The sequence below is a fragment of the Scyliorhinus canicula genome, chromosome 20 (genome assembly GCF_902713615.1).
Source record: "Scyliorhinus canicula chromosome 20, sScyCan1.1, whole genome shotgun sequence".
Lineage (NCBI taxonomy): Eukaryota > Metazoa > Chordata > Chondrichthyes > Carcharhiniformes > Scyliorhinidae > Scyliorhinus > Scyliorhinus canicula.
In genome coordinates this window covers 91,996,764-92,020,903 of record NC_052165.1, presented here as the reverse complement: position 1 = coordinate 92,020,903, position 24,140 = coordinate 91,996,764, and the positions used below count along the sequence as shown (strand labels likewise).

The 24,140-nt window shown below is 51.9% G+C and overlaps 3 protein-coding genes across 8 annotated transcripts in view; 2 read left to right on the top strand and 1 right to left on the bottom strand.

Annotated features, from left to right (window-relative positions):
- The window catches only part of LOC119954930 (sulfotransferase 1C2-like), a 45,850-nt gene extending 41,031 nt beyond the window's left edge, over nucleotides 1–4,819 (top strand). The window contains exons 6-7 of one of the 2 annotated variants that reach the window (XM_038780647.1): nucleotides 2,190–2,370; nucleotides 4,656–4,819. In XM_038780647.1, the coding sequence (XP_038636575.1) occupies nucleotides 2,190–2,370; nucleotides 4,656–4,768 (294 nt within the window). In that variant the 3' untranslated portion in view covers nucleotides 4,769–4,819. The remainder of the gene's footprint in view (nucleotides 1–2,189; nucleotides 2,371–4,655) is intronic. The other variant, XM_038780649.1, reaches the window with a different exon arrangement.
- Nucleotides 1–24,140, bottom strand: part of LOC119954944 (sulfotransferase 1C2-like) — a 143,751-nt gene that overhangs the window by 95,605 nt on the left and 24,006 nt on the right. The gene's annotated exons all lie outside the window — the stretch shown is intronic.
- Nucleotides 14,360–24,140, top strand: part of LOC119954933 (sulfotransferase 1C2-like) — a 56,068-nt gene continuing 46,287 nt past the window's right edge. Inside the window, exons 1-6 of one of the 5 annotated variants that reach the window (XM_038780665.1) lie at nucleotides 14,360–14,598; nucleotides 16,608–16,792; nucleotides 18,664–18,789; nucleotides 20,044–20,141; nucleotides 20,783–20,909; nucleotides 22,023–22,117. In XM_038780665.1, the coding sequence (XP_038636593.1) occupies nucleotides 16,624–16,792; nucleotides 18,664–18,789; nucleotides 20,044–20,141; nucleotides 20,783–20,909; nucleotides 22,023–22,117 (615 nt within the window). In that variant the 5' untranslated portion in view covers nucleotides 14,360–14,598; nucleotides 16,608–16,623. Of the gene's footprint in view, nucleotides 14,599–15,220; nucleotides 15,411–16,607; nucleotides 16,793–18,663; nucleotides 18,790–20,043; nucleotides 20,142–20,782; nucleotides 20,910–22,022; nucleotides 22,118–24,140 lie in introns of those variants that run through there. The other 4 variants (XM_038780664.1, XM_038780662.1, XM_038780663.1 and 1 more) reach the window with 4 other exon arrangements.

The window sequence follows — 24,140 nt, the reverse complement described above, 5'->3', positions numbered from 1 at the left end:
AGTAAAGCTCCCTCTACTCTGTCCCCATCAAACACTCCCAGGACAGGTACAGCACAGAGTTAGAACAGAGTAAAGCTCCCTCTACTCTGTTCCTGTTCTTGTCTTTGGGAACAGGCAGAATCTCGATGGGATCTTACTGTGCCTGTTCTTGCTCTATTTCAGTGAGCCGCGGTTCCTGGTACGACCATGTGAAGGGATAGTGGGAAGCCAAGGACAAACATCGGATTCTCTTCCTCTTCTATGAGGATATAAAGGAGGTAACGGCAGTTGGAGGGACCGAGTGTGGAGGAGGATGAGTGTCTGAGGGTGTGACAGAGGGAGAGAGAACGACTGAGAGAGAGAATGAGAGTGAGTGAGAGATACAGAGAGAGAGAGAGAGAGAGATTGAGCAAATGACTGCGAGAGAGACAGTGATAGAAGCAGAGAGAGAAAGAGAGAGACAGATGGAGACACAGACACATTGGGGGAGAGGCATAGAGCCAGAGTGATAGAGAAGCAGAGAAAGACAGAAGGAGAGAGAGAAGAGAGAGAAGAGAGAGAGACAGATGGAGACAGAAAGAGAGAGAGGTAGGGATGGAGATATCAGACACAGGGGAGAGTGAGAGAGAGACAGAGAGAGACAGAAAGAGAGAGAGAGAGATAGGGATGGAGATAGAGACAGACACAGGGGAGAGTGAGAGAGAGACAGAGAGAGAGAGTCTGAGAGTGACAGAGAGAGAGAGACAGAAAGAGAGAGAGTGAGGGAGAGAGACAGAGAGAGAGAGAGAAAGATTGAGCAAATGACTGCGAGAGAGACAGTGACAGAAGCAGAGAGAGACAGATGGAGAGACAGACACATTGGGGGAGAGGAATAGAGCCAGAGAGATCGAGATGAAGGGAAAGACAGACGGAGAGAGAGAGAGATAGATGGAGACAGAGAGACAGACAGTGAGAGAAAGAGATGGATAAAGAAAGAGAGTGATTGACACTGGGCCAGAGAGAGGGAGAGACAGAATCTGAGTGACAGAGAAAGAGATAGACAGAGAGAGACAGCAAGAGAGAGAGAGAGATAGGGATGGAGATAGAGACAGACACAGGGGAGAGTGAGAGAGAGACAGAGAGAGACAGAAGAGAGAGATAGGGATGGAGATAGAGACAGACACAGGGGAGAGTGAGAGAGAGACAGAGAGAGAGAGTCTGAGAGTGACAGAGAGAGAGAGACAGAAAGAGAGAGAGAGTGAGGGAGAGAGACAGAGGGAGAGGAGAGAGAGAGAGAGAGGGAGAGAGACAGAGGGAGAGGAGAGAGAGAGACAGAGAGAGAGTCTGACAGTGACAGAGAGAGAGACAGAGGAGAGAGAGAGTGAGGGAGAGAGACAGAGGGAGAGGAGAGAGAGAGAGTGAGGGAGAGAGACAGAGGGAGAGGAGAGAGAGAGAGAGAGGGAGACAGACAGTAATAGACAGATATCTAGAAACATAGAAAATTGGTGCAAGAGGAGGCCATTTGGCCCTTCCAGCCTACCCCACCATTCAATATGATCATGGCTGACCGTGCAAATTCAGTATCCCACTCCCGCTTTCTCTACATACCCCTTGATCCCTCGAGCCGCATAGGGCCACACCAGCTCCCTCTTGAATATATCCAACAGACTGTCCCCAGCAGCTTTCTGTGGCAGAGAATGCCACAAGTTCGCAACTCTCTGAGTGAAGAGGTTCTTCCTCATCTCAGTCCTGAATGGCTGACCCCTTATTCTTGGGCTGTGACCCCCTAATTCTGGACGTCTCCAACATCGGGAACCTTCTTCCCACACCAAGCCTATCCAGTCCCATCAGGATTTTATATGTTTCTATGAGATCCCCCCTCATTCCTCTAAACTCCAGTCAGTACAAGCCCAGTCGTTCCCGTCTTCATACGTCAGTTCTGGGTGCTCGGTCCCCCATCTCACTGACCCCTGACCCCAGTTCTGGTTTCCTGGTTCCCCTGTCTCAGTGACCCATGACCCCGGGTTTGGTTATTCAGTCCCCCCGTCTCACTAACCCCTGACCCCGGTTCTGGTTTCCCGGTTCCCCCTGTCTCACTGACCCATGACCCCTGGTCTGCTTATTCAGTCCCCCCCCGTCTCTCTGACCCCTGACCCCGGTTCTGGTTTCTCGGTCCCCCCTTTCTCACTGACCCATGAGGTCTCTAACTCCGGTCCATTCCCATCCTATAGAATCCCAGACGGGAGATCCTGAAGGTGGCCGAGTTCATGGAGAAGGTTCTGGAAGAGGACGTCATTGAGAAGATCGTTCACCTTTCCTCCTTCAAGGTCATGAAGGACAATCCGATGGCCAATTACACCACAGTCCCGATGGACATCATGGATCAGAACATCTCCAGGTTCATGCGCAAGGGTAGGTTTCAGGGGTCAAGAGTAAACAAAATGAGGGTTCGTGATTGACCTTTCACCCAGGTATGGTATGGCCTTTCAGCTTGGTATGGATCCTGCTCTGTCCAAGACGGCAGGAATCTACAAAACATTGTGAATGTAGCCCAGTCCATCATGCAAACCAGTCTCCCATCCATTGATTCTGTCTCTAATTCCCGCTGCCTCAGAAAGGCAGCGGCATAATTAAGGACCCCGCGCACCCCGGACATACTCTCTTCCACCTTCTCCGTCAGGAAAAAGATACCAAAGTTTGAGGTCACGTACCAACCGACTCAGGAACAGCTTCTTCCCTACTGCCATCAGACTTTTGAATGGACCTACCTCGTATTAAGTTGATCTTTTCTCTACACCTTGCTGTAACTGTAACATTATATTCTGCCGTCTCTCCTTCCTTCCCTATGTACCGTACGCATTGTTTGTACAGCATGCAAGAAACAATACTTTTCACTGTATACTAATACATGTGACAATAATAAATCAAATCAAAATCTAAAACCCTTTGTGCGCTGTGGCCCAGCCCGAGGCCCAGCCTTTCCGGGTAGGCCGGATTGGGCCTCCCCTGAACCGACCCCATGAACGGCCTCCATTCTGGGCTGGGAGAGACGATCCAGCCATTGAAAAGGGTCAATGTAGAGCATGCGGGGCGGGGCGGCTCCCTGAGACCCTGTCCCCCTCTCCTCACACACACACACACACACACACACACACCAGGAAAGGCTCAAGCTGTAAGTCCCACCTTTGTACTAAATCATTCACGGGATGTGGGGCATCACTGGCGGTTAATAAATCATTGATAGCTTTAGCTACAAGTGTTCTGGAACAAGAATATTACACTGGCAAGTGGAGAGGGTCCCATCACACTCCTGACTTGTGTCCTTGTAGATGGTGGACAGGCTTTGGGGGGGAGTCAGGAGGTGAGTTACTCTCCGCAGGATTCCCAGCCTCTGACCTGCTCTGGGAGCCGCAGTGTTTATATGGCTGGGTCCAGTTCAGTTTCTGATCAATGGGAACCCCCAGGATGTTGATGGGGGAATTCAGCGATGGGAATGCCTTCAAATATCAAGGGGCGATGATGAGTGTCCTCGGCCCCAACCACCTAAAGCTGCTTCATCAATGACCTTCCCTCCATCGTAAGGTCCGAAGTGGGGATGTTCGCTGCTGACTGCACAATGTTCAGCCCCATTCACAACTCCTCAGACACTGAAGCCGTCCATGTCCAAATCCATCTCCCCTTGACATTCAATGACATCACCATCGCTGAATCCCCCACTGTCAACATCCTGGGGGGCTACCATTGGCCAGAGACACTGCAGGAAGTTGCCAAGCCTCCGTCAACAGGGAGCGAGGGGAATGTGGATCCCAGGGAGGGAATGGATGGGAAGAGGAAAATCCAAACACATCAGCACGGGAATGACACCCACATATATTGACACACTCTCTCCCTCTCTCCACCTCTCTCTTTCCCACGCTCTACCTCTCTCTCTCCCTCTCTCTCTCTCTTTCCCACTCTCTCTTTCCCACTCTCTCCCTCTCTCTCTCCCTCTCTCTTTCCCACTCTCTCCCTCTCTCTTTCCCACTCTCTCTCTCTCTTTCTCTTTCTCACTCTGTCCCTCTCTCTTTCCCACTCTCTCCCTCTCTCTTTCCCACTCTCTCTCTCTCTCCGTCTCTCTTTCCCACTCGCTCTCTTTCCCACTCCCTCTCTCTCTCCCTCTCTCTTTCCCTCTCTCTCCCACTTTCCCGCTCTCTCTCTCTCTTTCCCACTCTCTCTCTCTGTCCCTCTCTCTGCTTCCCTCACACTATCTCTCTCCCTTCTGTCCCATCACACACTCTGGTTCTTTCTCTCTCTCTGTCTCTCTCTCCCGCTCCCTCTCTCTTTGTATCTCTGCCTCAATTCCTCTCAATATTTACTGTCTATACATCTCTCTGTCTCTCTCTCTCTCTCTGGCTCCTTCTCTGTCTCATCATCTCAATCTCTCCCTTTGTCTCTCTCTCTCTTGTGCCTTCACCCCCTCCCTGTCTGTCTCGCTCCCCCTCTCACTCTCCGTCACTCTGACTCACTCTGTCTCTCTCTCTCTCTCTCCGTCACTCTGACTCACTCTCTCTCTCTATCTCACTGTCTCTCTCTTTGTCTCTCTGTCCCTCTCTCTCTCCGTCACTCTGACTCACTCTCTCTCTCTCTCTCTCTCTCCGTCACTCTGACTCACTCTCTCTCTCTCCCTCACTCTGACTCACTCTCTCTCTCTCTGACAGGTGAGGTTGGAGACTGGAAGAATCACTTCACAGTGGCTCAGAATGAAGATTTTGATGAACACTATGAGAGACAGATGGGTCACAGCTCACTGAAGTTTCGCAACGTCCTGTAACCACTCTGAGCGATAAAGCAAATAAACTTCTCCAATCACCAAAAACACAAACTCGCATTATTTCACATCAACTCTGATCCATCATTGAACAGATTACAGATATCTCCCTGAGAGAGAGAGGGGACTGAGAGACACCAGTCAGTGTACAGATATCTCACTGAGAGAGAGAGAGGACTGAGAGACACCAGTCAGTGTACTGATATCTCCCTGAGAGAGGGGACTGAGAGACACCGATCAGTGTACAGATATCTCCTTGAGAGAGAGCGGGGACTGAGAGACACCAGTCAGTGTACAGATATCTCCCTGAGAGAGATAGGGGACTGAGAGACAACAGTCAGTGTACAGATATCTCCCTGAGAGAGCGCGTCAGGGGACTGAGAGACACCAGTCAGTGTACAGATATCTCCCTGAGAGAGAGGGGACTGAGAGACACCAGTCAGTGTACAGATATCTCCCTGAGAGAGAGAGAGGGGACTGAGAGACACCAGTCAGTGTACAGATATCTCCCTGAGAGAGAGAGAGGGGACTGAGAGACACCAGTCAGTGTACAGATATCTCACTGAGAGAGAGGGGACTGAGAGACACAAGTCAGTGTACAGATATCTCCCTGAGAGAGAGGGAGGACTGAGAGACACCAGTCAGTGTACAGATATCTCCCTGAGAGAGAGAGAGGACTGAGAGACACAAGTTAGTGTACAGATATCTCCCTGAGAGAGAGGGGACTGAGAGAAACCAGTCAGTGTGCAGATATCTCCCTGAGAGAGAGAGGAATGAGAGACACCAGTCAGTGTACAGATATCTCCCTGAGAGAGAGGGGACTGAGAGACACCAGTCAGTGCACAGATATCTCCCTCAGAGTGAGAGGGGACTGAGAGAAACCAGTCAGTGTGCAGATATCTCCCTGAGAGAGAGAGGAATGAGAGGCACCAGTCAGTGTACAGATATCTCCCTGAGAGAGCAAGGGGACAGAGAGACACCAGTCAGTGTACAGATATCTCCCTGAGAGAGCGAGTCAGGGGACTGCGAGACACCAGTCAGTGTACAAATATCTCCCTGAGAGAGAGGGGACTGAGAGACACCAGTCAGTGTACAGATATCTCCCTGAGAGAGAGAGAGGGGACTGAGAGACACCAGTCAGTGTACAGATATCTCCCTGAGAGAGAGAGAGAGGGGACTGAGAGACACCAGTCAGTGTACAGATATCTCCCTGAGAGGGAGAGGGGACTGAGAGACATCAGTCAGTGTACAGATATCTCCATGAGAGAGAGAGGGGACTGAGAGACACCAGTCAGTGGACATATATCTCCCTGAGAGAGAGAGGGACAGAGAGACACCAGTCAGTGTACAGATATCTCCCTGAGAGAGAGGGGACTGATAGACACCACTCTGTGTTCAGATATCTCCCTGAGAGAGAGGGGGGACCGAGAGACACCAGTCAGTGTACAGATATCTCCCTGAGAGAGAGAGGGGACTGAGATACACCAGTCAGTGTACAGATATCTCCCTGAGAGAGAGGGGGCTGAGAGACACCAATCAGTGTACAGATATCTCCCTGAGAGAGAGAGGGGACTGAGAGACACCAGTCAGTGTACAGATATCTCCCTGAGAGAGATAGGGGACTGAGAGACACCAGTCAGTGTACAGATATCTCCCTGAGAGAGCGAGTCAGGGGACTGAGAGACACCAGTCAGTGTACAGATATCTCCCTGAGAGAGAGAGGGGACTGAGAGACACCAGTCAGTGTACAGATATCTCACTGAGAGAGAGGGGACTGAGAGACACAAGTCAGTGTACAGATATCTCCCTGAGAGAGAGAGGGGACTGAGAGACACCAGTCAGTGTACAGATATCTCCCTGAGAGAGAGGGAGGACTGAGAGACACCAGTCAGTGTACAGATATCTCCCTGAGAGAGAGAGGACTGAGAGACACAAGTCAGTGTACAGATATCTCCCTGAGAGAGAGGGGACTGAGAGACACCAGTCAGTGCACAGATATCTCCCTCAGAGTGAGAGGGGACTGAGAGAAACCAGTCAGTGTGCAGATATCTCCCTGAGAGAGAGAGGAATGAGAGACACCAGTCAGTGTACAGATATCTCCCTGAGAGAGCAAGGGGACTGAGAGACACCAGTCAGTGTACAGATATCTCCCTGAGAGAGATAGGGGACTGAGAGACACCAGTCAGTGTACAGATATCTCCCTGAGAGAGCGAGTCAGGGGACTGAGAGACACCAGTCAGTGTACAGATATCTCCCTGAGAGAGAGAGGGGACTGAGAGACACCAGTCAGTGTACAGATATCTCACTGAGAGAGAGGGGACTGAGAGACACAAGTCAGTGTACAGATATCTCCCTGAGAGAGAGAGGGGACTGAGAGACACCAGTCAGTGTACAGATATCTCCCTGAGAGAGAGGGAGGACTGAGAGACACCAGTCAGTGTACAGATATCTCCCTGAGAGAGAGAGGACTGAGAGACACAAGTCAGTGTACAGATATCTCCCTGAGAGAGAGGGGACTGAGAGACACCAGTCAGTGCACAGATATCTCCCTCAGAGTGAGAGGGGACTGAGAGAAACCAGTCAGTGTGCAGATATCTCCCTGAGAGAGAGAGGAATGAGAGACACCAGTCAGTGTACAGATATCTCCCTGAGAGAGCAAGGGGACAGAGAGACCCCAGTCAGTGTACAGATATCTCCCTGAGAGAGCAAGTCAGGGGACTGCGAGACACCAGTCAGTGTACAAATATCTCCCTGAGAGCGAGAGGGGACTGAGTGATACCAGTCAGTGCACAGATATCTCCCTGAGAGAGAGAGGGGACTGAGAGACACCAGTCAGTGTACAGATATCTCCCTGAGAGAGAGGGGGCTGAGAGACACCAATCAGTGTACAGATATCTCCCTGAGAGAGAGAGGGGACTGAGAGACACCAGTCAGTGTACAGATATCTCCCTGAGAGAGATAGGGGACTGAGAGACACCAGTCAGTGTACAGATATCTCCCTGAGAGAGCGAGTCAGGGGACTGAGAGACACCAGTCAGTGTACAGATATCTCCCTGAGAGAGATAGGGGACTGAGAGACACCAGTCAGTGTACAGATATCTCCCTGAGAGAGAGAGGGGACTGAGAGACACCAGTCAGTGTACAGATATCTCCCTGAGAGAGAGAGGGGACTGAGAGATACCAGTCAGTGTACAGATATCTCCCTGAGAGAGAGGGGACTGAGAGACACAAGTCAGTGTACAGATATCTCCCTGAGAGAGAGGGAGGACTGAGAGACACCAGTCAGTGTACAGATATCTCCCTGAGAGAGAGAGGACTGAGAGACACAAGTCAGTGTACAGATATCTCCCTGAGAGAGAGGGGACTGAGAGACACCAGTCAGTGCACAGATATCTCCCTCAGAGTGAGAGGGGACTGAGAGAAACCAGTCAGTGTGCAGATATCTCCCTGAGAGAGAGAGGAATGAGAGACACCAGTCAGTGTACAGATATTTCCCTGAGAGAGCAAGGGGACAGAGAGACACCAGTCAGTGTACAGATATCTCCCTGAGAGAGCAAGTCAGGGGACTGCGAGACACCAGTCAGTGTACAAATATCTCCCTGAGAGAGAAGGGGACTGAGAGACACCAGTCAGTGTACAGATATCTCCCTGAGAGAGAGAGGGGACTGAGAGACACCAGTCAGTGTACAGATATCTCCCTGAGAGAGAGAGGACTGAGAGACACCAGTCAGTGTACAGATATCTCCCTGAGAGAGAGCGGGGACTGAGAGACACCAGTCAGTGTACAGATATCTCCCTGAGAGAGAGAGAGGACTGAGAGACACCAGTCAGTGTACAGATATCTCCCTGAGAGAGAGAGGGGACTGAGAGACACCAGTCAGTGTACAGATATCTCCCTGAGAGAGATAGGGGACTGAGAGACAACAGTCAGTGTACAGATATCTCCCTGAGAGAGCGCGTCAGGGGACTGAGAGACACCAGTCAGTGTACAGATATCTCCCTGAAAGAGAGGGGACTGAGAGACACCAGTCAGTGTACAGATATCTCCCTGAGAGAGAGAGGGGACTGAGAGACACCAGTCAGTGTACAGATATCTCCCTGAGAGAGAGAGGGACTGAGAGACACCAGTCAGTGTACAGATATCTCCCTGAGAGAGAGCGGGGACTGAGAGACACCAGTCAGTGTACAGATATCTCCCTGAGAGAGAGAGAGGACTGAGAGACACCAGTCAGTGTACAGATATCTCCCTGAGAGAGAGAGGGGACTGAGAGACACCAGTCAGTGTACAGATATCTCCCTGAGAGAGATAGGCGACTGAGAGACAACAGTCAGTGTACAGATATCTCCCTGAGAGAGCGCGTCAGGGGACTGAGAGACACCAGTCAGTGTACAGATATCTCCCTGAAGAGAGAGGGGACTGAGAGACACCAGTCAGTGTACAGATATCTCCCTGAGAGAGAGAGGGGACTGAGAGACACCAGTCAGTGTACAGATATCTCCCTGAGAGAGAGAGGGGACTGAGAGACACCAGTCAGTGTACAGATATCTCCCTGAGAGAGAGGGGACTGAGAGACACAAGTCAGTGTACAGATATCTCCCTGAGAGAGAGGGAGGACTGAGAGACACCAGTCAGTGTACAGATATCTCCCTGAGAGAGCGAGAGGACTGAGAGACACAAGTTAGTGTACAGATATCTCCCTGAGAGAGAGGGGACTGAGAGAAACCAGTCAGTGTGCAGATATCTCCCTGAGAGAGAGAGGAATGAGAGACACCAGTCAGTGTACAGATATCTCCCTGAGAGAGAGGGGACTGAGAGACACCAGTCAGTGTACAGATATCTCCTCAGAGTGAGAGGGGACTGAGAGAAACCAGTCAGTGTGCAGATATCTCCCTGAGAGAGAGAGGAATGAGAGACACCAGTCAGTGTACAGATATCTCCCTGAGAGAGCAAGGGGACAGAGAGACACCAGTCAGTGTACAGATATCTCCCTGAGAGAGCGAGTCAGGGGACTGCGAGACACCAGTCAGTGTACAAATATCTCCCTGAGAGAGAGGGGACTGAGAGACACCAGTCAGTGTACAGATATCTCCCTGAGAGAGAGAGAGGGGACTGAGAGACACCAGTCAGTGTACAGATATCTCCCTGAGAGAGAGAGAGGGGACTGAGAGACACCAGTCAGTGTACAGATATCTCCCTGAGAGGGAGAGGGGACTGAGAGACACCAGTCAGTGTACAGATATCTCCATGAGAGAGAGAGGGGACTGAGAGACACCAGTCAGTGGACAGATATCTCCCTGAGAGAGAGAGGGACAGAGAGACACCAGTCAGTGTACAGATATCTCCCTGAGAGAGAGGGGACTGAGAGACACCACTCAGTGTACAGATATCTCCCTGAGAGAGAGGGGGGACCGAGAGACACCAGTCAGTGTACAGATATCTCCCTGAGAGAGAGAGGGGACTGAGAGACACCAGTCAGTGTACAGATATCTCCCTGAGAGAGAGGGGGACTGAGAGACACCAGTCAGTGTACAGATATCTCCCTGAGAGAGAGAGGGGACTGAGAGACACCAGTCAGTGTACAGATATCTCCCTGAGAGAGATAGGGGACTGAGAGACACCAGTCAGTGTACAGATATCTCCCTGAGAGAGAGAGGGGACTGAGAGACACCAGTCAGTGTACAGATATCTCCCTGAGAGAGAGAGGGGACTGAGAGACACCAGTCAGTGTACAGATATCTCCCTGAGAGAGAGGGGACTGAGAGACACCAGTCAGTGTACAGATATCTCCCTGAGAGAGAGAGGGGACTGAGAGACACCAGTCAGTGTACAGATATCTCCCTGAGAGAGAGGGGACTGAGAGACACCAGTCAGTGTACAGATATCTCCCTGAGAGAGAGAGGGGACTGAGAGACACCAGTCAGTGTACAGATATCTCCCTGAGAGAGAGAGGACTGAGAGACACCAGTCAGTGTACAGATATCTCCCTGAGAGAGAGAGGGACTGAGAGACACCAGTCAGTGTACAGATATCTCCCTGAGAGAGAGAGGGGACTGAGAGACACCAGTCAGTGTACAGATATCTCCCTGAGAGAGAGAGGGACTGAGAGACACCAGTCAGTGTACAGATATCTCCCTGAGAGAGAGAGGGGACTGAGAGACACCAGTCAGTGTACAGATATCTCCCTGAGAGAGAGAGGGGACTGAGAGACACCAGTCAGTGTACAGATATCTCCCTGAGAGAGAGAGGGGACTGAGAGACACCAGTCAGTGTACAGATATCTCCCTGAGAGAGAGAGGGACTGAGAGACACCAGTCAGTGTACAGATATCTCCCTGAGAGAGAGAGGGGACTGAGAGACACCAGTCAGTGTACAGATATCTCCCTGAGAGAGAGAGGGGACTGAGAGACACCAGTCAGTGTACAGATATCTCCCTGAGAGAGAGAGGGGACTGAGAGACACCAGTCAGTGTACAGATATCTCCCTGAGAGAGAGAGGGGACTGAGAGACACCAGTCAGTGTACAGATATCTCCCTGAGAGAGAGAGGGGACTGAGAGACACCAGTCAGTGTACAGATATCTCCCTGAGAGAGAGAGGGGACTGAGAGACACCAGTCAGTGTACAGATATCTCCCTGAGAGAGAGAGGGGACTGAGAGACACCAGTCAGTGTACAGATATCTCCCTGAGAGAGAGAGGACTGAGAGACACCAGTCAGTGTACAGATATCTCCCTGAGAGAGAGAGGGGACTGAGAGACACCAGTCAGTGTACAGATATCTCCCTGAGAGAGAGGGGACTGAGAGACACCAGTCAGTGTACAGATATCTCCCTGAGAGAGAGAGGGACTGAGAGACACCAGTCAGTGTACAGATATCTCCCTGAGAGAGAGAGGGACTGAGAGACACCAGTCAGTGTACAGATATCTCCCTGAGAGAGAGAGGGGACTGAGAGACACCAGTCAGTGTACAGATATCTCCCTGAGAGAGAGAGGGGACTGAGAGACACCAGTCAGTGTACAGATATCTCCCTGAGAGAGAGAGGGGACTGAGAGACACCAGTCAGTGTACAGATATCTCCCTGAGAGAGAGAGGGGACTGAGAGACACCAGTCAGTGTACAGATATCTCCCTGAGAGAGAGAGGGACTGAGAGACACCAGTCAGTGTACAGATATCTCCCTGAGAGAGAGAGGGACTGAGAGACACCAGTCAGTGTACAGATATCTCCCTGAGAGAGAGGGGGACTGAGAGACACCAGTCAGTGTACAGATATCTCCCTGAGAGAGAGAGGGGACTGAGAGACACCAGTCAGTGTACAGATATCTCCCTGAGAGAGAGGGGGACTGAGAGACACCAGTCAGTGTACAGATATCTCCCTGAGAGAGAGAGGGGACTGAGAGACACCAGTCAGTGTACAGATATCTCCCTGAGAGAGAGAGGGACTGAGAGACACCAGTTCAGTGTACAGATATCTCCCTGAGAGAGAGAGGGACTGAGAGACACCAGTCAGTGTACAGATATCTCCTTGAGAGAGAGAGGGACTGAGAGACACCAGTCAGTGTACAGATATCTCCCTGAGAGAGAGCGAGGACTGAGAGACACCAGTCAGTGTACAGATATCTCCCTGAGAGCGAGAGGGGACTGAGAGACACCAGTCAGTGTACAGATATCTCCCTGAGAGTTAGAGGGGACTGAGAGACACCAGTCAGTGTACCGATATCTCCCTGAGACAGAGAGAGGACTGAGAGACACCAGTCAGTGTACAGATATCTCCCTGAGAGAGAGAGGACTGAGAGACACCAGTCAGTGTACAGATATCTCCCTGAGAGAGAGAGGGGACTGAGAGACACCAGTCCGTGTACAGATATCTCCCTGAGAGAGAGGGGACTGAGAGACACCAGTCAGTGTACAGATATCTCCCTGAGAGAGAGAGATTGGGGACTGAGAGACACCAGTCAGTGTACAGATATCTCCCTGAGAGCGAGGGGGGACTGAGAGAGACCAGTAAGTGTACAGATATCTCCCTGAGAGAGAGGGGACTGAGAGACACCAGTCAGTGTACAGATATCTCCCTGAGAGAGAGGGGGGACTGAGAGACACCAGTCAGTGTACAGATATCTCACTGAGAGAGAGGGGGGACTGAGAGACCCCAGTCAGTGTACAGATATCTCCCTGAGAGAGAGGGGGGACTGAGAGACCCCAGTCAGTGTACAGATATCTCCCTGAGAGAGAGGGGGGGACTGAGAGACACCAGTCAGTGTACAGATATCTCCCTGAGAGAGAGGGGGGGACTGAGAGACACCAGTCAGTGTACAGATATCTCCTGGGGATAGAGTGGAGGGCTCTGAGGGGACCTGGGGGAGACATTAATTGCCTCTGTGCTTCTGCTGCTCCCAGGCACCTACTTTGCCCTCCCAAGCTCCCTCACCCAGGCCCCCACACATCCTTCAAATGTCCCAAGCGGAAATAAGTGTTACTGGGGCCTCACCCCTTTTTGGCAGTTTTGACAAAACCTCCTGACTTTCGTGCTCTATTTTCGAAAGCCCATCAAACCCTGAGATATCCGTAAGATTATCGTTCCAGCCACGGTTTGATCAGGCTATCACAGCCAACTCGGTTATTCATGTTATTAGTAATAAATCCCTGTTCCTTTGCAGCTGGAGCTGTGCAACATCCAGATGGCAGTTTCCAAAATGGCTGAAGCTCTCAAGCACCGCAAACAACAATCCTATTGACAGATGAGAATGTCTTGAATTAGCTGTGACATATTCTATCGGGGTATCACTCCATTTCATCCCAACTTTAAAAATGGCAAAACCTTCCAGTGAAAGTTCAGCATCAAAAGTCGACTGGAAAAGTTGACTTTTTCCTTTGAGTGATAGTTATTTTGCCGTCTTGATTTATAACGAGAACCACCCTGAGATCGACATGGACGGAGCATGTACGAGGGAATTACTCCAGATGCTGGAAGTCTGAAATATCCACGGCAGCTCCCCGGAAATCCCAGCGGGCCAGGCAGCATCTGTGGAGAGGGAGACAGAGAGTCAACATTTCTGGTCTATGATCTGTGTTTGGTCTGGTGGGGGAGGGGGAAGGGGGTGAGAGACAGGCGTCACTGAGCGCGGTTTCTCACCCCACAGAGGCGGACAGACGTGCTGAGTATTTCCCACACTTCCCGTCGCAATGGGGGCTAAATTGACGCTTTCCTCCCGCCTGCCGTGAAGCAGTCGGACATCCTGCCAGCGTCTCGTTCCCCTTCAGCGGGAAACCCCAACCAGCCATCAACTCAAATCTGGTTTGCAGCAACCTTAAATATCTGTGTGTACTGGAGATAATGGCGTTACCATAACTCCCACTGCAGACCTCCCTGCTGCCCCTCGAGACAGTCAGGGGGCTGGGGCAAGGACACGGCCTGACCATGAAGTTCCTCCATCATTCCTCTCTCTCCAGTGCGCCTCCTTCAACCGCCCAGATTTCCCGAGCTGCTTTCACGTGTTTCTTCACAGTGATTCCTTCGATAAAGCACCAATGTGTCTCTTACCTCGGCGTCTGCAACGCTGCCACCACGGTATATAATTGGGTCCTTTTATCTTGGGGTCTCGGGGTGGGGTAGACTGCAGACATATTGGGGGATCTGTTGAACACTTGTTTATTAGAACTACATCAGAACAGGTTACAGATTAGGCCTGGAGCTCTGACCTCACCCAAATTCTCCCCGAGAGTCTAACACACGACTGCCTTGGGCAGAGCCACATCATCATCTACTTCATATATTTGCACATCCCATCCGATAAACCTGGATGACATCAACCATTGGAGACTTGGAGAGAAAACAAGGTAAGAGCAGGAGCTCTTTCTCTAGTCCCTACCGCGCTCTCTCTCTCTCTGTCTCTACATCGCTCGCTCACTGTGTCTACATCGCTCTCTTTGTCTCTACATCACTGTCTCTCTCTCTGTCTCTACATCGCTCTCTCTCTGTCCCTACCCCGCTCTCTCTCTCTCTGTCTCTACATCGCTCTCTCACTGTGTCTACATCGCTCTCTCTCTCTCTGTCTCTACATCGCTCTCTCACTGTGTCTACATCGCTCTCTCTGTCTCAACATATCTCTCTCTCTCTCTCTCTCTCTCTCTCCATCTCTCTCTCTGTCTTTCTCTGTCGCTCTGTGTCTCTCTCTTTTCTCTCTCTGTCTGTCTCTGTCTCTTTTTTTCTTTCTCTCAGTCTCTATCTCTCACAATCTCTCTTTCCCTCCGTCTGTCTCTCTGTCTCTTTCAGTCTCTATCTGTCTCTATCTGTCTCTCACAATGTCTCTTTTGCTCTGTCTCTCTCTCTCTCTCACAGTCTCTATCTATCTCTTACAATCTCTCTTTCGCTCTGTCTGTCTCTCTCTGTCTCTTTCTGTGCCTCTCATTCTGGTCTCTGTGTCTTTTCACAGTAACTTCATTTGAAGCCTACTTGTGACGATAAGCGATTTTCATTTCTCTCTCTCTATCTCTGAACCGGGCCCCTTGCCCAGAGAGAAGGCGAAGGAATGAAACTGGTTCCAGTCCTGTCAACACTTGCAATCTGTCTCCTCGATTGGTGACAAACTCCTCCTCAAAGTTAAACCCAATTCACAGCTCAAAGATTAAACTGACTGAGATTCAATAAGGTAAGGACATAGAACATAGAACATAGAGAAATACAGCACAGAACAGGCCCTTCGGCCCACGATGTTGTGCCAAACTTTTGTCCTAGGTTAATCATAGATCATAGAATTTTGGACACTAAGGCAATTTATCATGGCCAATCCACCCAACCTGCACATCTTTGGACTGTGGGAGGAAACCGGAGCACCCGGAGGAAACCCACGCAGTCACGGGGAGGATGTGCAGACTCCGCACAGACAGTGACCCAAGCCGGAATCGAACCTGGGATCCTGGAGCTGTGAAGCAATTGTGCTATCCACAATGCTACCGTGCTGCCCTTAAGAACAAATTAATCTACACTCCATTATTCTACCCTAATCCATGTACCTATCCAATAGCCGCTTGATGGTCCCTAACGTTTCCGACTCAACTACTTCCACAGGCAGTGCATTCCATGCCCCCACTACTCTCTGGGTAAAGAACCTACCTCTGACATCTGCCCTATATCTTCCACCATGTACCTTAAATTTAGGTCCCCTTGTAATGGTTTGTTCTACCCGGGGAAAAAGTCTCTGACTGTCTACTCTATCTATTCCCCTGATCATCTTAATAACCTCTATCAAGTCACCCCTCATCCTTCTCCGTTCTAATGAGAAAAGGCCTAGCACCCTCAACCTTTCCTCGTAAGACCTACTCTCCATTCCAGGCAGCATCCTGGTAAATCTCCTTTGCACCTTTTCCAAAGCTTCCACATCTTTCCTAAAATGAGGTGACCAGAACTGCACACACTACTCCAAATGTGGCCTTACCAAGGTTTTGTACAGCTGCATGATCACCTCACGGCTCTTAAATTCAATCCCTCTGCTAATGAACACACTAACACACCATTGGCCTTCTTCACAGCTCAATCCACTTGAGTGGCAACTTTCAAAGATCTATGAACATAGACCCCAAGATCTCTCTGCTACTCTACATTGCCAAGAACCCTACCGTTAACCCTGTGTTCCGCATTCATATTTGTCCTTCCAAAATGGACAACCTCACACTTTTCAGGGTTAAACTCCATCTGCCACTTCTCAGCCCAGCTCTGCATCCGATCGATGTCTCTTTGCAGCCGACAACAGCCCTCCTCACTATCCACAACTCCACCAATCTTCGTATCATCTGCAAATTTACTGACCCACCCTCATCCTGAATGAATTGACCATGGTGCTGCCCAGTTTCAGGATCCTGGAGATGGAGCTGGACTATCATCCGGAGCTGCGAGACGATACAGTCAGGAGGCCGCAGCTCAAACTGCTGGAAGATGTCCCCTTACCCGACTGGGTGGCTGATAACTGGGAGACGGTGAAAAACTTCCAGGCCAAGCCCGATGACCTGCTCATCGCCACCTACCCCAAATCAGGTGAGTGGAGAACAGGCCTCACAGTGGGGGGAGAGGGCCCAGGCCTCACGGTGGGGAGAGAGGCACAGTCACACAGTGGATGGAAAGGGCCCAGGCCTCACAGTGGAGGGAGAGGAGCGCAAGCCTCACGGTGAGCGAGGGCCCAGGCCTCACGGTGAAGGGCGAGGGCCCAGGCCTCACAGTGGAGAGAGAGTGCCTGGGCCTCACTGTGCTGGACGAGGGCCCAGGCCTCTGTGCAGGACAAGGTCCCAGGCATCACTGTGCAGGATGTGGGCCCAGGCCTCTCTGTGCAGGACGAGGGCCCAGGCCTCTGTGCAGGATGAGGGCCCAGGCCTCATTGCGGAGGATGAGGGCCCAGGCCTCACTGTGCAGGATGAGGGCCCAGGGATCACTGTGCTGGATGAGGGCCCAGGCCTCACTGTGCAGGATGAGGGCCCAGGCCTCACTGTGCAGGATGAGGGCTCAGGCCTCTGTGCAGGATGAGGGCCCAGGCCTCACTGTGCAGGATGAGGGCTCAGGCCTCTGTGCAGGATGTGGGCCCAGGCCTTACTGTGCAGGATGTGGGCCCAGGCCTCACTGTGCAGGATGAGGGCCCAGGGATCACTGTGCAGGATGAGGGCTCAGGCCTCTGTGCAGGATGAGGGCCCAGGCCTTACTGTGGAGGATGAGGGCCCAGGCCTCTGTGCAGGATGAGGGCCCAAGCCTTACTGTGGAGGATGAGGGCCGAGGCCTCACTGTGCAGGATGAGGGCCCAGGGATCACTGTGCAGGATGAGGGCCCAGGCCTCACTGTGCAGGATGAGGGCCCAGGCCTCATGGTGGAGTGGTGGCCCAGGCCTCATGGTGGAAGCTAAGGGCCCAGGCCTGACGGTGGGTTGGGAGAGTCCAGGCATTACGATGGGGGACACCATTTGAGGAGCGCTGCTGGAAACTGTGTGAATTTGATTCTCTCGACCACTCATGGGGATGTTTAAAGTCTCTGTGTGTCTCTCACTCTAACTCTGTTCCTCCATCTCTCTGACAATCTCACCCACTCTCTCTGTTCCCCTCTCACTCTCTCTGTTCCCATCTCACTTTCACATGTCTCTGTTCCTCTCTCTCTCTGTCACACTCTCTCACACTCTCTCTGTTCCTCTCTCTCTCTCACACTCTCTCTGTTCCTCTCTCTCTGTCACACTCTCTCTCTCACTGTCTCTGTTCCTCTCTCTCTCTCTGTCACGCTCTCATAGAACATAGAACGATACAGCGCAGTACAGGCCCTTCGGCCCTCGATGTTGCACCGACATGGAAAAAATCTAAAGGCCATCTAACCTACACTATGCCCCTCTCTCTCTCACTCTCTCTGTTCCTCTCTCTCTCTCTGTCACACTCTCTCTCACACTCTCTTGTTTGTCTCTCTCTCTGTCACACTCTCTCACACTCTCTCTGTTCCTCTCTCTCTCTGTCACACTCTCTCACACTCTCTCTGTTCCTCTCTCTCTCTGTCACTCCTCTCTCTGTTCCTCTCTCTCTCTCTCACTCTCTCTGTTCTCTCTCTCTCTCACACTCTCTCACACTCTCTCTGTTCCTCTCTCACTGTCACATGTCTCTGTTCCTCTCTCTCTCTGTCACACTCTCTCACACTCTCTGTTCCTCTCTCTCTCTGTTCCTCTCTCTCTCTGTCACACTCTCTCTGTTCCACTCTCACTCTGTCACATTCTCTCTCACACTCTCTCTGTTCCTCTCTCACTGTCACATTCTCTCTCACACTCTCTTTGTTCGTCTCTCTCTCTGTCTCTCACTCTGTCTCTCTCTGTCTCTCTCTCTCTCTCTCTCTCTCTGTCTCTCTCTCTTTCTCTCCCTCTCTCTCACTCTCTCTCCCTCTCTCCACAGGGACAACATGGATGCAGGAAATTGTGGATCTGATCAATCAGAACGGTGATGTGAAGATGTGTAAACGAGCTCCAGTCTATGAACGAATCCCCTACCTCGAATTTTTTGAGGATGAGGGGCCACCTGGTGAGACCCTTTATCTCGGGGAGGTGGGGAGGTGGGGGAGGGGGGGGGGGCGGTGGTTGGGCTGTAAAAGTTGGGAAGTTTTGCTCCAACTGTTGGTGTTTCTGCAGCTGGAGTACTGCTTACGATTTGGATCTCCTTACTCACGGAGAGAGAGACTGGTGTCGGAGGCAGTTCAGAGGAGGTTCCCCGGGGTGATGCCTGGGATGGGGGGGGGGGGGGGGTATTTGTCTTGTGAGGTTTGGGCAGGTTGGGGCGACACACCCATTGGAGTTTAGAAGAATGAGAGGGGGGGCTCGACACGGCGAATGCTGAGAGGATGTTTCCCCCCGTACCCCGGGGAGAGTCGGTGCCCGTGGGGAGGGACCCGTACCCCGGGGAGAGTCGGTGCCCGTGGGGGGAGGGACCCATACCCCGGGGAGAGTCGGTGCCCGTGGGGGAGGGGACCCGTACCCCGGGGAGAGTCGGTGCCCGTGGGGGAGGGGACCCGTACCCCGGGGAGAGTCGGTGCCCTGTGGGGGGGGGGACCCGTACCCCGGGGAGTCGGTGCCCGTGGGGGGAGGGACCCGTACCCCGGGGAGAGTCGGTGCCCGTGGGGAGGGGGACCCTTACCCCGGGGAGAGTCGGTGCCCGTGGGGAGGGGTACCCGTACCCCGGGGAGAGTCGGTGCCCGTGGGGAGGGTCCCGTACCCCGGGGAGAGTCGGTGCCCGTGGGGAGGGTCCCGTACCCCGGGGAGAGTCGGTGCCCGTGGGGAGGGTCCCGTACCCCGGGGAGAGTCGGTGCCCGTGGGGAGGGTCCCGTACCCCGGGGAGAGTCGGTGCCCGTGGGGAGGGACCCGTACCCCGGGGAGACTCGGTGCCCGTGGGGAGGGTCCCGTACCCCGGGGAGAGTCGGTGCCCGTGGGGGGGTCCCGTACCCCGGGGAGAGTCGGTGCCCGTGGGGAGGGGGACCCGTACCCCGGGGAGAGTCGGTGCCCGTGGGGAGGGTCCCGTACCCCGGGGAGAGTCGGTGCCCGTGGGGAGGGGGACCCGTACCCCGGGGAGAGTCGGTGCCCGTGGGGAGGGTCCCGTACCCCGGGGAGAGTCGGTGGCCGTGGGGAGGGATTCGTACCCCGGGGAGAGTCGGTGCCCATGGGGGGGGGGACCCGTACCCCGGGGAGAGTCAGTGCTCATGGAGGAGTGCGCCCTGAGGAGAGTGGTGTCTACAATGTGAGCAGGATTATTTGAGCGGAATGCTGTAACATCTCCATCTCGCAGGTATTGAACTGATTGAGAAAATGGCGTCTCCGAGGGTGATTAAAACTCACCTCCCGATCCAACTGGTTCCCAAATCCTTCTGGGAGCAGGACTGTAAGGTAGGGACCCGGGACACATCGCTCACCCCCTCCCCCCCCAATCACCCCCATCGACCCCGTAAACCCCTCATCCCTCAACCTGTTCAACACTCCCTCACACCTCCCTCCCTCAGTCTCCAAACTGTGGGAGTACCTCACTCCCCCTCCCTCACTCCCCCCTCCCTCAGTCTCCAAACTGTGAGAATCCCTCACCTCCCCCCTCCCTCAGTCCCCAAACTGTGAGACTCCCTCACTCCCCCCTCCCTCAGTCCCCAAACTGTGGGACTCCCTCACCTCCCCCCTCCCTCAGTCCCCAAACTGTGGGACTCCCTCACTCCCCCCTCCCTCAGTCCCCAAACTGTGGGACTCCCTCACCTCCCCCCTCCCTCAGTCCCCAAACTGTGGGACTACCTCACTCCCCCTCCCTCACTCCCCCCTCCCTCAGTCCCCAAACTGTGGGACTCCCTCACTCCCCCCTCCCTCAGTCCCCAAACTGTGGGACTCCCTCACCTCCCCCTCCCTCAGTCCCCAAACTGTGGGACTCCCTCACTCCCCCCTCCCTCAGTCCCCAAACTGTGAGACTCCCTCACCTCCCCCCTCACTGAGACAGGTCAGAGGGAAGAGTGAGGACTCCCTAATGGATTTGTGTTTCCTCTTCCCAGACCATAGTAGTGGCTCGAAACGCTAAAGATAATCTTGTGTCGTATTTCCATTACCTTCGGATGGACAACACAATGCCGGAACCGGGATACTGGCTGGAATTCTTCCAAAAATTCCTGCACGGACAAGGTGGGTTTCCTCCGCACATCAACTGTAATGATGTGTATATATGTAGACAGCGAAAAGGGTTAATTATTACATCTCAGTGTAACACTGCCCACTAGAGGGCAGCATTGCATCGCACTATCAATAACAACACTGAGAGGATCTCGGCCTCTGCCAACCAGGAGCGACGAGATTGAGTGTGATAGATCCTTCACAACATAGTTTAGCACGTTTAGTTTCAATTAGTTACTACTTTAATATAAATTACTTGATTGCTAGTTATAGTTCAGTGGAGTGTGCAAACTCAATATTAATCAATTGTTACGCAATAAATGAGTTTGCTTTAAGTTGAAGACTGATGGATTGTTCACAGTCACACCACCAGACCATTCCCAATCAGGAGCAAAGTGTAAAGAGATAGATTACCCAAAGGTTAATATATCATCAACAATCCTTAACCGAGCATCAAACACTCCCAGGAAATGAAAAATGAAATGAAAATCGCTTATTGTCATGAGTAGGCTTCAATGAAGTTAGTGCGAAAAGCCCCTAGTCGCCACATTCTGCCACCTGCTCGGGGAGGCTGGTACGGAAATTGAAACGTGCTGCTGGCCTGCCTTGGCCTGCTTTAAAAGCCAGCTATTTAGCCCTGTGCTAAACCAGCCCCAGGTACAGGTACAGCACGGCGTTAGATACAGAGTAAAGCTCCCTCTACACTGTCCCCATCAAACACTCCCAGGACAGGTACAGCACGGGGTTAGATACAGAGTAAAGCTCCCTCTACACTGTCCCCATCAAACACTCCCAGGGCAGGTACAGCACAGGGTTAGATACAGAGTAAAGCTCACTCTACACTATTCCCATCAAACACTCCCAGGACAGGTACAGCACGGGGTTAGATACAGAGTAAAGCTCCCTCTACACTGTCCCCATCAAACATTCCCAGGACAGGTACAGCATGGCGTTAGATACAGAGTAAAGCTCCCTCTACACTGTCCCCATCAAACACTCCCAGGACAGGTACAGCACGGGGTTAGATACAGAGTAAAGCTCCCTCTATACTGTCCCTGTTCTTGTCTTTGGGAACAGGGAGAATCTCAATGGGATCTTACTGTGCCTGTTCTTGCTCTGTTTCAGTGAGCTTCGGTCCCTGGTACGACCATGTGAAGGGATGGTGGGAAGCGAAGAACAAACATCGGATTCTCTTCCTCTTCTATGAGGATATAAAGGAGGTAACGGCAGTGGGAGGGACCGAGTGTGGAGGAGGATGAGTGTCCGAGGGTGTAATATTGTGTGAGAGAGGCGGGTGGGGGGAGAGAGAGAGAGAGAGAGGGAGTCACGAGAGAGAGACACAGAAACTGCGAGAGATAGAGACAACGAGAGCTAGAGGCTGCGGCAGACAGAGACAGCAAGAGATAGACACAGCGAGAGATAGAGGCAGCGAGAGATAGAGACAGCGAGAGATAGGGGCAGCGAGAGATAGAGGCAGCGGGAGATAGAGGCAGCGGGAGACAGAGACAGCGAGAGATAGAGGCAGCGAGAGATAAAGACAGCAAGAGATAGAGGCAGCGGGAGATAGAGACAGGGAGAGATAGAGACAGCGAGAGATAGAGGCAGCGAGAGATAGAGGCAGCGGGAGATAGAGAGGGAGAGATAGAGACAGGGAGAGATAGAGACAGGGAGAGATAGAGACAGCGAGAGATAGAGACAGCGAGAGCAAGAGTGAGATGAGAGAAAGATAGACAAAGAGAGAGTAAGTCAGCGCGAGAGATGAGACAGCTGTCATAATAGTCACCCACGCACATCATGATGTAAGAGCAGGCAGTGACAGGCACCCAGGTGAGCCAGTCAACATACAGGAAAGAACACAACCAATCACCAGACAGAACACCAGAGGGGGGCTTCCACCTACAAAACACAAAAAACATCAGCACCACCTCTTTCCACTGGTGACAACTGTAGTGACAGTCAGGGTGTACAAATCATTCAACATCTTCTACACGTGGTTCAGAGCTAGCCTGGTCTAGATAGTTAGTGTTAGTTTACTGAGAGTAGCAGAGAGTCAACCCACAGGCAGCTGTGTGCTTCGTTACTGAAGTTCAATAAATCTTATTGAACCAACGCCCACGTTTAGTGTCTACTTGACAGGTAACTGCATCGTGTTGCAGTCCGTGTTACCCGAAGCTGAACAGCACGACAACAGAGAGAGAGGTATTGTTAAGGTACTGTTGTACCCCCCTCCCTGCTGCCTGTCTTCTGGTTAAGCTGCTACAGCCTCACTACACCATCTGGGTTTTCTGTTTTATAGATTTTGGGCAGAGTTGGAATGCCGATCGTGATAGACCAGGCCGAGACATCCCCTTCCGATTCTGAGGCAGAACCGGTGATGATGATTTGATAGACTTGGCAAGCAGCCAATCAGGAAATGTACCATTTCCTATTGGGGTCTGTGATTGGTGGGGGCCAGACAGAAAGTTCCAGATGGAAGGCGGATCTTGTGAAGAGTGCCAGATTGTTTAGGGCAGGGGTGGGCAAACTTTTCCGTACAAGGGCCACATTCAGAAATTAACAATTTTAAAGGGCCGCATAGTATATTAAGTAAAATAATTACTTCACCCGGTTATGATTCTGGGGGCCTCATATAGAACATAGAACAGTACAGCACAGAACAGGCCATTCGGCCCTCGACGTTGTGCTGAGCAATGATCACCCTACTCAAGTCAACGTATTCACCCTATACCAGTAAGTAACCCAACAGCCCCCCCATTAACCTTAAAAAAAAATTAAAAATAAAAAAAAAACTTTTAAAAAAAATAATAAAATGTTTTTTTTAATGACTTGGTTGGCCGCATAAAGACCTTTGGCGGGCCGCATGGTTTAGGGTGTGCGCTGTGAAGATATCCAGGCACCAGGCAGCTTTGAATCTCTCTCTCTCTGCCTGCTGATTTAGAGAGCTTTCTACAACCTCCAGTTTCTGATTGGATACATGATCAGGAGATCGCTGAGTACAAAGAGTACATCGGCAGCAAAGAACAATCTCATAATTATTAATCCTGTTTCAGTTTAAACCTTTCCCCCCCATTCCCGCCGTGTGTGTCTGTCTTGTGTGTGTATGGGTGGGTGGAGGATGGGACGTGGATTTGAGATTAGGCCGATTGTTAGACCATTGTTCTGTTATTACTTTTCATATATTCATCTTTTCCTCTTGTTATTAATAAATAGTTTGTTAATGTTTTTACTTATAAATCTGGAGTC